This window comes from Glandiceps talaboti, chromosome 16 (genome assembly GCF_964340395.1).
Source record: "Glandiceps talaboti chromosome 16, keGlaTala1.1, whole genome shotgun sequence".
NCBI lineage: Eukaryota > Metazoa > Hemichordata > Enteropneusta > Spengelidae > Glandiceps > Glandiceps talaboti.
The window spans coordinates 5,068,477-5,083,883 of NC_135564.1; the positions used below are offsets into that span (position 1 = coordinate 5,068,477).

At 35.9% G+C, this 15,407-nt stretch overlaps 1 protein-coding gene across 1 annotated transcript; it reads right to left on the minus strand.

The window, feature by feature from the left end:
- Positions 1-451: 451 nt before the first annotated feature.
- Positions 452-14,280, minus strand: LOC144447704 (QRFP-like peptide receptor). Its single transcript, XM_078137783.1, has 3 exons — positions 14,240-14,280; positions 2,326-2,398; positions 452-1,698 (listed from the first exon to the last, which is right to left on the minus strand). Exons 1-3 carry the CDS (start codon positions 14,278-14,280, stop codon positions 598-600), a joined length of 1,215 nt encoding a protein of 404 aa, XP_077993909.1. The 3' UTR covers positions 452-597.
- Positions 14,281-15,407: the final 1,127 nt, after the last annotated feature.

A 15,407-nucleotide genomic window follows, 5' to 3' on the forward strand; every position in this document is an offset into this window, starting at 1 on the left:
ACAGAACATAAAATCTAATAAAAATGGAAAGGTTCAAACCTTTATATAATAGTTCATCTTATCATATGATTGATCCCTTTGCTCAGTCTATACTTTGTGTATAAGTATGTGATTATATCCACAAAAATAGTTTAACATATACAACCACATTACGTATTTATATAATATGCTATATCACATTTCTTAAAACTGATATTGATACTGAGGAAACGATTACAGAAGAGCAGAGCTATCATCAAACACTCAAATACAACCATTTCAGATATTACACGTTATTGCAACAGTCGTCATTTTAGTAGATAGATAGCGGCAGTTTTATTGTCTTAACACAGTGGGCATGTAATCGATTACGCAGTTTATGTTAAGTAGCTTCATACCAAACAGTATTTCAAAGGCCTGCTATGATAAATTATTGTCAATATACGTGTAAATTAATATCGGGGAATAAGCGGGATAGTTAGACTTCTAGGGAAGTAGTTTCGCTTGCTTGGCTCATTCAACGTATAGACAGACAGACAGACAGACAGACAGACAGACAGACAGACAGACAGGTAGACAGATAAGTAGCGGAAATTAAATTAGAAAAAAGCCTATACTTCACACCGTATCTTGAGCCTGTGATACTGTGCTGAGTGTAGTGGCATTGCTCTTTGCCTGACTTGTCGTTGATGTTCCTGTATCTGGCCCAACACGTGGTGTCAGTAACACTTTGAGACATGGGAACATGCGGTAGAATTCTCTACGAAATCGCTCATTGAAATAAGCATATAAGAATGGATTAACAAAACTGTTACTAACGAAGCAAGTATGTGCAAAATGCCATTGAACATGGTACCACTTAGCTACATACCAAGGTGGATCCCTGTTGAGGTAGTAATACACTGTAACCCAGTAATATGGAAACCAACTTAATGCAAAAAGTAGAACAACAACACATAACATTTTAACTGCCCTTCTTTTGTTACGAGTTGAGGCTTCGTTAACACTCTTTGAAAACCAAAGAGAGCTGATCATCGCAGCGTACAAGACACAAATGGTTATTAACGGCAGTAAATACATAACAATAAGGTCATAGAGAAAAAACCCTCGATATATATGAAGATAGTCACGATTTATTGTACAGAATGACATTTGGGAGCCGTCAGGTAGAGTCCAAAGTACTTTAGTATACAGGACTGGTCTGTAGGATGAATAAGCAAATGATGACAGCCAGGCTACTGTAATGATAACTGTGGCTTGGTTGCGATTTATCTTAGGTTTCAAAGGTTGAACGATTGCTCTGAACCTATCCATAGCAATGCCAACCAAAGAGAACACAGTTGCACATCTGGACACCCATTGAATCCAGGGGAATGTTCGACACACATAGATATTGTTGTGAATGTTATTGAACGAATCTGGGTAATAATCGAAAAAGAACTGGTAGGTAACTTGAAAAAATGCTACTAGGAGGTCAGACACGGAGAGTGAGACTATGAACCAATTTGTCGTGGATTTGCGAAGTTTGGGTTCTCGTATAACTGCTATGATGACCCATATATTACCGCATATAATGAGAATAAAAAAGATAACGTAGAGAGTAACTTCGTATTCTTTTGGCAAATCAGGGTAGTGGGGGTATACACGTTTTGTGGGGCTTACTTCCTCAATCAATGTGAAATTCGTGGTGTTGTCCATGTCACTGATATTGTTAAAAATCTGTAAGATAAAGAGATAGAATCTCCATGACTTCAAAGACACCACAGAAAGTTAGCATGATTTTAGAGAAGAAAGGAAATACGTACATAGTGACACAGTGTATGAGTAGTATTAGGTACACATGGGTATACGAATTCAGAATACATAATTGACAGATGTGTGTAGTGATATTGCAATATTTTTATTCATTAAAAAAAACGTTTGGTCCATATTGCACGAATCAAGAAATCAACTGTCATAAATGACCGTGCAAGCAAAACTTGCAAAAAAACATGAATGCGCGAATTGCATAGGAATACCAAGTATTTTTTATCGATTAGAAACTTACGGTCACGAATCAGAGCATAGTGTATCCTAAGAGAGACAAACAGACAGCTTCGAAACTACCAATGACCTAAAGGGAAAATTGAGCTAGACACCTCTTTAGCGGCCTTGCCAAAAGAATTCTGAGGCTATCGTTTCAGGAGGTGTGTAGCTCTGTAATAATAGCATACATTTATGATAACGCATTATAGGTCCTAATTTTGAAACTGTTGATCATTAGTATGCATAACGATCAGAAGTCGACATGAACGTGGAAGTGACCAGGACTTGGTATGGTCAGTCGAACACATTTCTTACACTCACCTTATATGACAAAAAGCGGAAGAGCAATATCCGAAGCGTATCACCTCCAATATATATGAATACTTCTGTGTCTCTACAAAAAAGAAGACGTAAGAGTAGAATTACTCATGGGAAAAGGAAAAGAAATAGAGAAATGATAACATTATCTAACTAAACAACTTTCATTTTGAAAATCGAAATATTTTACATACTACTGCCCAAATATAGGCATAATCGTAGTCTGCTCGGTGTGAGGAGGCAAGGGCACTAATCATCACAATCCAAAGGCGTAAAAACACTGAACATTTTTCAAACTGTATTAGTCGAGTCGAGTCGAGTAAGCGTTTAGATGGGAAATGCATATTGGCTTTATATTTAAGATTTCCAATCCAGGTTGATTGTTAAAATATAAAAGTAATTTACAAATACAATTTGTAACGATGTACTTTTTTTTCTCTCTCATATTGGTCACAGGCAATATGAACTTCCTCCGAAAGTATTTTACCAATACCCCTAAACAGTTCAATGAAAATATTGTACATATACATCCAGGCATATAATTATTCCAATTTCAGTCTGTTATGTCGACAACTGACGGCGAATGACATAATCTACGTTTCTGAGAGCATACATTTGCTCGAATCTTTTATATTCATTTAACAAAGTTGAGGATATTTGAATTCTTTGAAAGTGTTTAGGACAACAGACGTCTAAAATATCATATACACTTTATTATTTATTTATCCCTGATATGGTACTTTTTTCAATTGGTCATCACGACGTTTACGTAAAAAAATTACATACAGGTGCTGATAGTGCTCAAGCGTAAAAATGATACATTTTATTTGACTGTGAACACAAATCAACATCACTGTTGGATGAGACAAGGAAGATTACAACATAAGACAACTTATTTGTATTCACAGTAAGATGAAATGTAACATTTTATGCGCTTGAGCACAATCAGTGTCTGTGTTTCGTTTGTATAATCTGCAACAAAAAGGTTACCTGAGATATAAAACATAATTGAAACTCCGTTAAGTCCATTAAACACTTTAGTAGACAGACACATTCGTGGTGCTAACCTTCTCAAAGCACTTGGACCAGCCAGAAACACATCGCACTGCACGAGGCCATGCTCAAACCCGGAACGTACAGATTGCAAGCCCTCAAGCCTAACCATTCAATCACCAAGACCCCATTTCACAATGTAATCCCCAAAATACTGAGGATGAGAAAGTTTAAGACACAAACAAGCTGTTATTACTTTGGAACAGCTTTGACACCAGCATCACCGTTCTGACATAACTAATTACACTCGCATTGATATGACGTCACCAAGTTCTTATCCATAAATTTAGATACATTTCGTGGCGCATCTCAATAGTTATGTAATCTGTCTAAATGAGAACCATCCTTTCATTTACAACCGTCTAAAGTACTGATTTTAGCTTTTAACAATCTAGTTTTGTTCACATTATTCCTTTCACAGCTATACTGATGTTTCACACACAGGTGTAGGTAGACATCAAGGACGGATTTGTCTCAGACACCGACTTGATGATGTTGAACGTACTGTGATGTCAACTGAGATACCTTCGAGTCATTCAGATACATCCGTTTTTTAACTGCTTTAGACTATTGCATAAAGAGGCAAATGTAATATAACTTAGTAAATGGAGCATTAATGCCTTGCAGGTGGGCTGCTTTAGTCATACAAAACAACGACCTGTAATCGAATTCCTCAGCGATGACAAGGTCCAGTACACTTACAGGAAAAAAGGACGAACACGACACCATACATTTTAGAAGTTTGCTTAATTTGGCTGGATGTGAATTGTAACTGTCTTATTGATTTGTCTTAACTCAACCGCTTCAAACTTATAATTGCACCAGGATAACATTCATTTGAAATGTCAACTTGTTTAAAGGCGAAAGGGTTCTACATCACTAGCTTTACTACATCGTGTGTGTTGACAATGTGTGTGTGTATGTGTGCTCCCATATATATTGAGTTTGTATTCGTACAATCATTCAATAAACACAACACTATGTACCATAAGATATAGGGAGCACATTGACAATATCAATTCCAACCAATTTTGTTTTTAATTGCTTAGACCCTGAAACGATATGACTATCAATGTAACTTTATTGAATATCTAAAATGGTCTTGATTGAAAACAAAATATAATACCTATTTTGTTACATACTAGTTAATCACACAATCAGAATGACACAACACACTCACATATTGGAATATTGCAGTCACTTTAGTGTAGACCCCAGCAAAAATTGCAGCAATATGAAATTATGAACTTAAGGGTTTGGTATGAAATTCAGAATGTCAATATTAAGCTTATAGAAAAGATACACACAAATTGCCGTTGCATTTGGTTGTCATAGCAAAAACGTGATATTCCTCACTGAACAATAAACGGCAAAGACATACCATATTAAACCCTAGTGATACAACTATAACCATATGATATGGCCTTCACCATGACATTGCCCGCTAGATATATATAGAGTAGACTCCCAATTGAATAGAAATGACGTTCAATCTAGAGGTCGGTAACCACCTAAGGCAAGCTACTCAAAGCTTGTCGTGTGTGAATGATTGAGTTGTCAACAATGGTCATATAGTAAATAGTTCATCACATTATATGCATGCAATATTGATACTCTCCCAAGATCGATTTGACGTCGAGGTTAATTATAAATGGCAACGTAGAACTTCTAACATTATCAACAGCAAAGTTTTAGGAGTACAAACACAAGCACAGACAGACAGACAGACAGACAGACAGACAGACAGACAGACAGACAGACAGACAACCAGCCAGCCAACCAGACAGAAAGACAGACAGAAAGACAGACAGACAGACAGACAGACAGACAGACAGACAGACCGACAGACAGACAGACCGACAGACAGAAGCATACACATACAGATGAAACAAGGGTTACTTTAGATAAATAAAAGAGTTCCTGTAACAACTCGAATATTTAAAATTAAATACACTGTGGGGAAAGGACAGCGCTGATCTGGTTAATAACAGATATGTGAGATGTATGTGTGTGTGCTACATACACGAAAACGCGAAGATTTGCCAAAATTATAATGAAAATTAACCAAGATTTGTGTTGAAATATTTTAAAGAAACGAAGATAAGATTTACACAATGTTGCACTTGATATCATATAGTTTGTTTTTGTATTTTACTGACCTTTTACCTTTTCAACGTACAGCTAAAACAGGAAACGTTCGCCAGAATTCGAAGGCAAAACTTATAAATTAAACGATCATATGATTGTTGAGATAAAGAGCACTTTTACTGTCGAATACAGTAGGATCATGGCTGAAGACTGAGTTGTGTTTACATTAAATTTAAAGATAATGTTTTGACTCCCTCAATAACAATTATGTTGTGCTCAGCAGTAAAAGTGTTGCTATTCATTAAGTAAAATAACATCAACTTGCATAATGATCGATTTTGTTCTTCTTCTTGTTGTAGTTGCAAATGCAGTAGCAAATAAGACGGCGTTTAAGAAGGCGTTTTAGTATAGGTCATTGCTTGATTTTTGAAGGAATGTACAGCATTTTCTTTTGAAGTTGGATGTCATCGAAATTAGGTCCGATTGACCTTTTTGAGATTCTTGCTCGAGAACGTACGAATACTTATTTTCACCTGTGCCGCTTTTAATTCTGAGGAAATCAAGGGAACGTACACGTAGACAACCAAATCCCTTAAAGTTATAAATGAAACAAACTGAATAAAAATGAACCGAGTATTTTCGCAATATATTAGTGCAATATGGCGCTCTTCTTTATCGAAACTTAAATGAATTAAATTTTAAAATTTTATCATCGCCATTGCAGTGAATTTAACTTCTTTGTCGATATTGTAGCAATATGTTATGGCAATACCCGCAGTCACCGCTATGCACATTTTCGACTGCGAGGCACTGTTTTGTTTTCCCAAATACTACGTTTTAAAACAACCACAGGGGAGTTTCTTCTTCTTAGCGATGAGGGTATAATATCAAAGACACGAATATACCCTTGGAGGGAATTTGCTTATCTTTTTCCCAAATGGTTAATACCTGAACGCAGCTCATGCCAGACGAGAAAAAAGGTAAATCCATTGCTTTGTTACAGTTGTACATTGCACGTTTGATATGTCTTTTATTGTTTGTGCCAATCGTTCAGACATTGAACCAAATTCAGGCTCTTTACGAACTAGTATTTTCCTACATGGAAGTTATGCAAATGAGGGTGTTTGAACTGAATTCGACTGGCCTTCTCTTCTTTACATTATGACCTAACGGCGACACAACTTTAGAAGAGCAATGACTATACACTGTCCTCAGTTAAATCCAGCTGGCTTACCTCCATAAACTGTGTGGCTAATATTTGGAATAAATACATTTGCATGAATGCTTTACAAGCTTATTAAGGATCACTACTGTTGGAGTAGATCGCATCATGCGGTGGTGCATTAATATGTAACATACTCTGGTGAAAAAAGCCAGCCATTATGTATGACGACACTCCTTCTCAGTAAATAGCAAATTCGTTCTCAGTAAATAGAAAATTCGTTCTCAATAAATATAGAAAACATGTGTCACGAATCCCCACGTAGGGACACTTTTGGAGTTAATGTCGTTTCCCATACATAACCGTGTATATCAGTGAAATTTCTCCCAAATCCCTACTATTTAAACGACGAATCTTATTGGTATGAATTTGAAACTACTATGTGTCTTCAAAAAGCAGAGCGTGTGTTCATCTGCCTATGTATTCCATGGAAACACCAGCTCACCAGAATGCAATTATCGATTAATTGACAAGATGTTTACGATTCAAGACAAGTACACAAATCAATGCAATATCCGTTCTTGAAGAATGGTAACCATGCGATGTACTCAATCATTGACAATTTAGTCATTCGATATCAAATAATCTCTCCTCCAAGAACTACATGATGTATAGGACTAATTTCACTAGATGTGGGAAAATTATTAATTCCATATGCATGTTATAACATGTAACAGCTTTTTGTGTAGAACTACTGATTGATGAGACATCTGGGAATCATTTCTTGCTGAGCTTGAGAACAGAGAATGGCTTTTTAAATTGGTTAGAGACCGGAGTTGCTGATAAACAGATGGAGTGATGATGAAGAGTATGACGAATCGTCGGAAGAGGAATTCAACTATTGCCAGTATCTGTTATATCTAAGATGACCAAATCTTGAAATGTAGACATTCAGTTGATTGTCAAACTTCTTCGCTGAGAGAGAAACGATTCGGGTTTCTTTGACGACATGCCCTTATTTGTAATATTATACTAAACGAGATTTGGGAGGCGCCTAATCTGCAAGCAGAGCTCAAGGCGCAGAAGTAAATTGATAACTTTACTGTCTCGTTAGGTGGAAAAGTGGATTTACAGATACTGGACACTAGGCAGTTGGAGAAGGTTGAGATTAATGTTTAAATATATAGGTCTTGAGTGGCGGAGATCGGATGAAAGATGGTTCCATGATGTTGGGTCAATGAGAGAGAAAGATCTCTCACCAAATGTCTTTGTAGATACCCTTGGAACACACAGAAGGAGGAGTTGTGTTTGTGGGGTATGTCGAAGAAGAAGGTCAGATAGGCATTGTGGTCCAGAACCCACAGCTGAATTGTAACAGATAGATATAACTTTGTAAGAATACGTAGAGAACTAATAGGTAACAATGAAGTTGCTAAAAGAGAGGTTGAACATGGTCAAACTTTTACATTTCTATATGCAGACACGAGGCGTGGCAGCATTCCGAACTCTAAGCAATATTTCTATAACTTAGATGTGCTTAGGGCAACCAGAAATTTAAGGAGACATTTACAATAGCCTAAGCGGGACAGCACAAATGCTGAGAAAAGATTGCTTGTGGAGAGAGTAAGTGGCGAATATAGCTGATCTGCCTGAGTTGATAGCATGCAGCTCTTCAAACATTCTGTACGTGCTCAGACATACAAGTTAAAATCAAACGTGACTCCAAGGTTTTTGACACTAGAGACGAAAAGTATACCAGAATTTCCCACATGAATAGCAGAAGGGAGAGTGGATGATTTAGCATTTAGTCGTGGTGATGATATTAGTATTACTTCTGTTTTACTACAATTTAACTGGAGATAATTTAGATATCATCCATTTCTTGATGTCAGTTTTGCATGGTTTCGATATTTGGATTAGCTTGATCGACCTTTAATAGCTTCGTTGAATAACTGGTTGTCATCGAGTGATTATCGAGTGTTTTTTGACATCAAAAAAAGTTCAGTGTACAAAACAAATAGAACAGGGCAAAGACCAGAGACTTTGGGGACACCAAAAGAGAGATATGATTAAGTAGATCACATGCCATTAACAGTTACTGTTTGAGTCGTAGCAAAGATATACGATTGAAACCAGGATAGAACAGATTCAGAAATTCCTTAAGTCGGTGAAGCTTATGATCTAGTGCCGCTGATAAGTCGAAAAGAATGAGAATGTTTGCCGTTGTCTTAAGAAGTCAGAAAGTCATTTACTATTTTCAGGAGTGCAGTTTTAGTACTGTGGATTGGTCTGTGAGCGTGAAGAGAGTTCAAGAGATTGTGCGATCGAAGTGAGATGATCGTTTATCTGTGATAGTATTATTCTTTCAAGTACTTTAGAGAGTAATGGAAGGTAGGAGATAGGATGATAGGCTTCAATTGATTTGAGGCACGAAATGGTTTTTCGCTTAAGGTTATATGTTCCCACCGAATGTGATGATTATGTGAACAAGCCAACTTGACATTTCGTTCAGAGAACTTCAAACGTCACGACAAATGCAAATCGTGTAGACAGCATTGTCAGAAATCGCAATGTTCAGTCTTAATGTGTAAATTTAATGTATGTTAACCAAGATATGATAGCTATCCGTGTTCAATGGACGAAAAGATGTACAACTCATGTTTCACATAACACCGTGTATCCCTGGAGAAAGCACGAAAGTTGTGAAATATCAATAAAAGAAAAAGAATAAGTATTTGAATCGCACGCTCAAATAATGAAAAAACGAGCCACGAGATAATTGTCGACGTTCTTGATGCCCAGTTGATCGAAAGGTAAAGGAGACATACCTCTAACCAAATGCGGACTACAACGTTAAAGTAACATAATCTCAAATTTTGAATTCTGTACCTAGATGTGGTTTGAAGATGTTTTGTAATCATGCAATCAGCTAGGGATAGAAGCATTGGCGATGACAAATACGATAGGAAATTATACAATAACATGAAGTCGTCTTGAGCATGATTAAAAGTCAGTCAATTTTCATAGTGATGTCGTTCTTGTATTGTATTCTTGCCTGTAAACATATTCTCACTCCACATGTACTGTCATTGTCAACTCTTCAAATATCACTTTGGCAAATACAGTATTCAGGTTTCAAAAGTACGAACGGTTTCAATTACGAATACCTCTTTTCTATTTACACAACTTATATTATATTCCTACCAAACCATGTACTAATGACGTGGAAGCTTTATACAACATCTAAACTCGAAAGTAATAGAAATGTACTTTTTAACTTAATGTTCAAGAGTTGCAATTTGTGTAAAGTCTGATGATAAAAAAGATAGGTAGTGGGGTAAACCTAGCATTGGTTTGTTGTCGGCTGAATTAGAATTAAAGATTCTGGAATAATCATTTTTATGGGTCATGAAAATGGCTATAAAAGCTTAGCGTTAGTTGGAACAAGTCGTTAATTACTTACATATTCTTTGTCACACGAATATTGTATAATGTTCTTAATTATCATCGCATACAAGTCAAAATCCCAGTATTAATGTTTCCGTCGTATTCAGTGAATACACCAAATCTTTTATAGAAACTATTCGGATTGCCTGTTTATTAGTTGTGGACCGTATACTGACTGGAAATGGATCGCTTAGGACTCTGTGTCGACACATTGAGATTATGATAAGATTTGGTGACCAAGCAACCATACATGGTTCAGTAGGTACAACAAACACAAAAACAACAACAACACGAACAACAACAACAGCAACCATTTGCAAAGATGTTGCACTTCGAAGTTTAAGTCAAAACTACTAGTTACATAATATACAAAAGTTGAAAGTACAACATAGACGTATAAATACAACTAAATAATTCAAAATTAAGTGTTTATATATACAGACTCAGCAGTTATTAGACAAATTCTCTTTACGGCTCTGAAAAGCTTATAAATATACAATGATAAGTTTCTAATGACAGTGTCATCCTTGGAGCGTATTAGACCATAAATTGACAAAGATTAGGATGCATTGCAATATCATTGTATTGCTATTTGTTAGTCATTTAAATTGCAATGATTGCTCTCTAAATCAAGATCACTTAACATGACTAACTTTAGATTAGTGATTCCCCATGGCCACTATCGATCTATCCATTGAAAAGCTGCTTTCCGAAATAATGTCACTTTTATCGTTAAACTGTGGTTCATCATTCCCAACTGTGGTTTTACTTTCTTCAGATGTTATACAATGTCTCAGCTTAGCAGGAGTCCCAAATTTCATCTTCATGTTACATGCACGAGTGCCAGCATCATTATTCGGTCGACAGCAGCTACAACCTCGCGCAATAGTTCAGGAGACGATTGATCGAATGCTAGAATCGTTAACAACAAAAGTAATTACTTTCTCTGTTTGCAGTAAATGCAATTTCCGATAATCTTTGATTCCATTCGACAGGAATTCACAGCAAATTATATCACCTAGGTAAGTTTGTACAAAAACAGTTATCATAAACAACTCATAACTGGAAAAGCATTATGTATCCTTAACTCTCTTTGGATTTGAAGCAATTGCCTTCAATTGAAAAGACTCACCATGTAGAGTATTGTGCAATCTATGTGTAGCGTTGCGAAGTCATTCTAGACGTCTTCGCTATTGACATTTGCCGATAATGATAAGCGAAGGAATGGATTTGAAGATAATGCATTCTACAATGTTCAAATTGATATATTATGCCAGTATTATATCTCATTGCATTGGAAAGGTCATGGAAATCAAACCTGTTCCCAGAACAGCAGCCGTTAGACACATTTTGTAAATAAAAAGGCCACGTTTTCTATTACCGGCTAGTTATGAGCTCCTGCAAGGGCAACGTACAACACTACATCAATTGATGATGTCAATGTACAGTTATATACTGTTTTTGTATACATGACTCACTGAATGGGTCACAATATTTGCGGTTGTTTTTCCCGTTCAAACATTCGGCATATCGGTATCCTAGGTTACATATACTATACGTTTGCTAAGATCAAGGATGTCTAGATCTATTCAAACATTATGTATGGATAATATGGTGATTTTTTTCCAATTGTTATATTTTCAGTCGCATTGAAAATACTATTCCAGGGACATTTACCAATATCGTGACAAATAAAAACTTGACATTTAAGAAATAGATTTGCATTATAACTATTATTGTCACTTCCATTTTTATGTAAATTGCATAATTCTGAAAAATATATCTGGATTCAAAACTCCTTCTGAAAAATATATCTGGATTCACAACTCCGTAAAGGGTAGTATTTTTTATTTATAAGAATTTGGTTACTTTGATCTTTCCACACCTCAAAAAGGTGTAAGGTAACGGCTATGTCTTTTCCAATTTTCTTCAAATGAAAATTTAATTTTCCTCTTGCAGAAGTGTGCGATACCTGAGAAATTAATGTTAGGTGTTAAATTGTATGCATACGCTTGATTAAAATTGTTCACACTTCAAACGGACCGATGTATAATATATGCATTGAGTCGGAGAGAAGGGCTTTGGTTTCAAAGCTACCAATGGGTAGTTTCTCTGTGGTCTAAGATGAAAAAGGACTGTTTGCAGCAAACCATATTTTAAGTCACGTTTTCTATTTTCTCGAAAGTATGAAAGATACACAGTCGCCATGTTGACGAATTGTATATTAATATCATTCGTTTAATGATGTATTTTTGTGGGGGTAGCGCTTTGTGATGTAATCTATCCAATTGCAATGAAATCCAAGGCTCTTCTCCTTTTTTTGCTTAGGTAATAGTTATAGTGATTACAACATTGTTCACGAAATGGTAAAGGTAACATCAAGATAACAGTTGCGCCAAGCCGATAAAATTTAATTATCTTATATCATTGATATGATGCATCAAACTTCATATTGAATATCAGTTTTTGCAAAATTATAGCCGATAGAATTAAACTTAACTCTCCATAACATTTATTTGTGCACGATCGCTATTTTTTAAAGTTTAGAAGAGGAAAATATCATACACTACACAACAAAATTATCAAACTTCTACGCAGCATATAGAGCTTTTCCTCATGTGCATATGGTTTTAAAATGTGACAAGACGAAAGCGTCAGCATGAAAAACTCGTTCATGATTAATATTTAATAAGCTGTAGCTATGCGAAGTTCGAGAGCAAAAGCCTAGAGTTTCATAGGAAGAGAATTTAGTATATTTCGCCTGAAAGCCCGTTAAATCTGTCCTGACGACAGTACTGATACCACGATGGAAAAACGTACTTTGCATTAGATTAGTGTGGCAGTGTTAACAGTGCTATCGGTTCTACAGCACGCATTGCTTCTATATGTGAACCATTTGGTATTTAATGACGTTCCATCAAATTGCTCAAATGAACTACGTCTCACAACATTGGTTTTCTTAATAGGTTACTTTAGACCTAATCTTTCATTCAATCCTTTAAAGTATCAATTTGACGATTTCTACCTGTCCTTTCATATAAAAGGTCTGGTCATCAATTCCTTTTAGAGCTCGAGCTATTAGATTGACGTACATGCAATTTTCTCAGTATGTCACAACTGAGTTTATTCAGGAATGCCATAACTAGAGAGTGGAGAGAGAAATAGTTGAACTGATAAACAACTTAAACACAAGCACACCATTCTCCATTCAACGATATAGAGCGCATCATTTCCTTCCTAGGTGAAATAATTTGTTTGTGAAATGTCTTTATGACGTTTTCGTACAATGTATTTCAAGCTTTCTTGCGCGCACATCCCCTTGCTTGAACCAGAAGATGTAGGACTTTAATGTGTTACGCTTGGCGAAGAAAACGTGTAACTGTCAACATCGAAAGGGTGTCATTTACAGTCAGATAGCAGTACATACAACGTAATATATATCCCGATGAAATGATCTTGACAATACGGCTTCCGTTCATCTCATTCTGTCAGGTCATTATTATCTTTACAGGATACAAAACTGATAATAAAAGATTATGTAGATACTCAAATATAAATATTTATCGAAACCATTATTAAAACAGTGACGTCATAGAATTACGTTATCTTGTTTTACACTGACAACTCGTCTTATCGCACTGGGCAGACATCGTGTAGTGTTTGTTTCCACATACCAATAATTCTAGATGTATAATCAGTTGCTCCGGCGAATATTGAATTGAAAGAAAATATCTTATATCTAATACGTGACATCCAGAGAATAACCAACAGTTTTCTTATTTGTCGCAGTGATTGCCATCTAGTTAAAATGTTCAATAGTGAAATGTTTCACTATGCAAACGATTAATAGTCCCAATGTCCCTTACATCACCAGGATGCGTAATCATGGGCGTGATTAGTTGACAATTAGTTATCGACTACCCACGTCACAAGTTTGAGCTCTGATCATTATAATGGGAAACGGACATTAACACTCGTCTTTTCCTTTCCTTTCTTTACAGATAAACTGATAACATCTCTTGGGATGTATGGCCTTATAAAGTTACATCTGATTACTTTTAACTGCAAAAAAGGAAAGGTTGACTTCGAAGCCTGCTGTCGGAAAGGATGCTGTGATGCTCTGTGTGATTTATTAACCCTGCTTGCTTGAAATCAGTTGTCGCTCACGTTTTCTGTTGTTGAGCTTGTCTTGAAGAAGATGTTGTCATGGCGACGAATCGCATCATCAGCACATAGTTTGGTTGATGATATGTGCATAGGGTTTCGTAATGTTCGTTGTCATATCGGAATATTGCTAGCAAAAAGGGTAAGGAAACAGAAAACTTTGATCTATAAATAACGATCAGCCGTCTGCATGTGGAATGCATTACATAGGAAAAGTATTTAAGTATTGTATTGCGTCACATACATACATACATACATACATACATACATACATACATACATAACATACATACATACATACATACATACATACATACATACATACATACATACATACATACATACATACATACATACATACATACATACATACATACATAACATACATACATACGTGTACACACACTATACGTTAATTATCAGAGATTTCAAAATATCAGGAACAGCAAAGTCAGTACATTCAAAGTATTCATTGTACTCTTGCTGGTTAATTTGAAACGTAAACCCCCTCTTTTGAATTTCTCAAGAAGGAATACAACAGAGCAAATCAAATTAATTAGTTGGAGAAACTCATCTCAATTTATTTATAAAATTCGCTTTGCGCCTAACGGTTATTTTTTTATGTTATCATGTTCAGTTTGGGATATCGTTAATGGATTGGTTTTATCTGAGTTGCACGCCAATTTGAGGCGAAACAATTGCCTCAAAAACGCACTTGATAATGTTGAGTAGAGTGATAAAAACCCATTTTATTTTCCCTTTCGTCTGCATCGTGATTCCAAACGACTATTTTCATGGCATTTACAATTGTTTCTTGTAGTATCGACAACAATCCATACTGGTAAGCTTTAAACGGCAGCGCTGACGTACGGTCGTTATTGCGGATGTGAAACGTAAATATTTAAGAGTAACTTGGCATACACAAAATCCTTGTACCTCGGTTTCAACCAAAAACCGACAGGATTAATCTTTACTTAGTTCTCATGATTAAAGTCGGTAAAATATATTTAGGTAATGTTCTTTGAGTTAAGTCCTCTTCAAACGACTGCAGGATAAACAAGAATATTCATTGGGGATGCATTTGATTCTACAGTGTTTCCACAGTGTCCACGCATAATTCTTTGTTTAGCAGCGGCTGTTCTCCTTCTGGGAAACCTAAAGCTACTGAGTG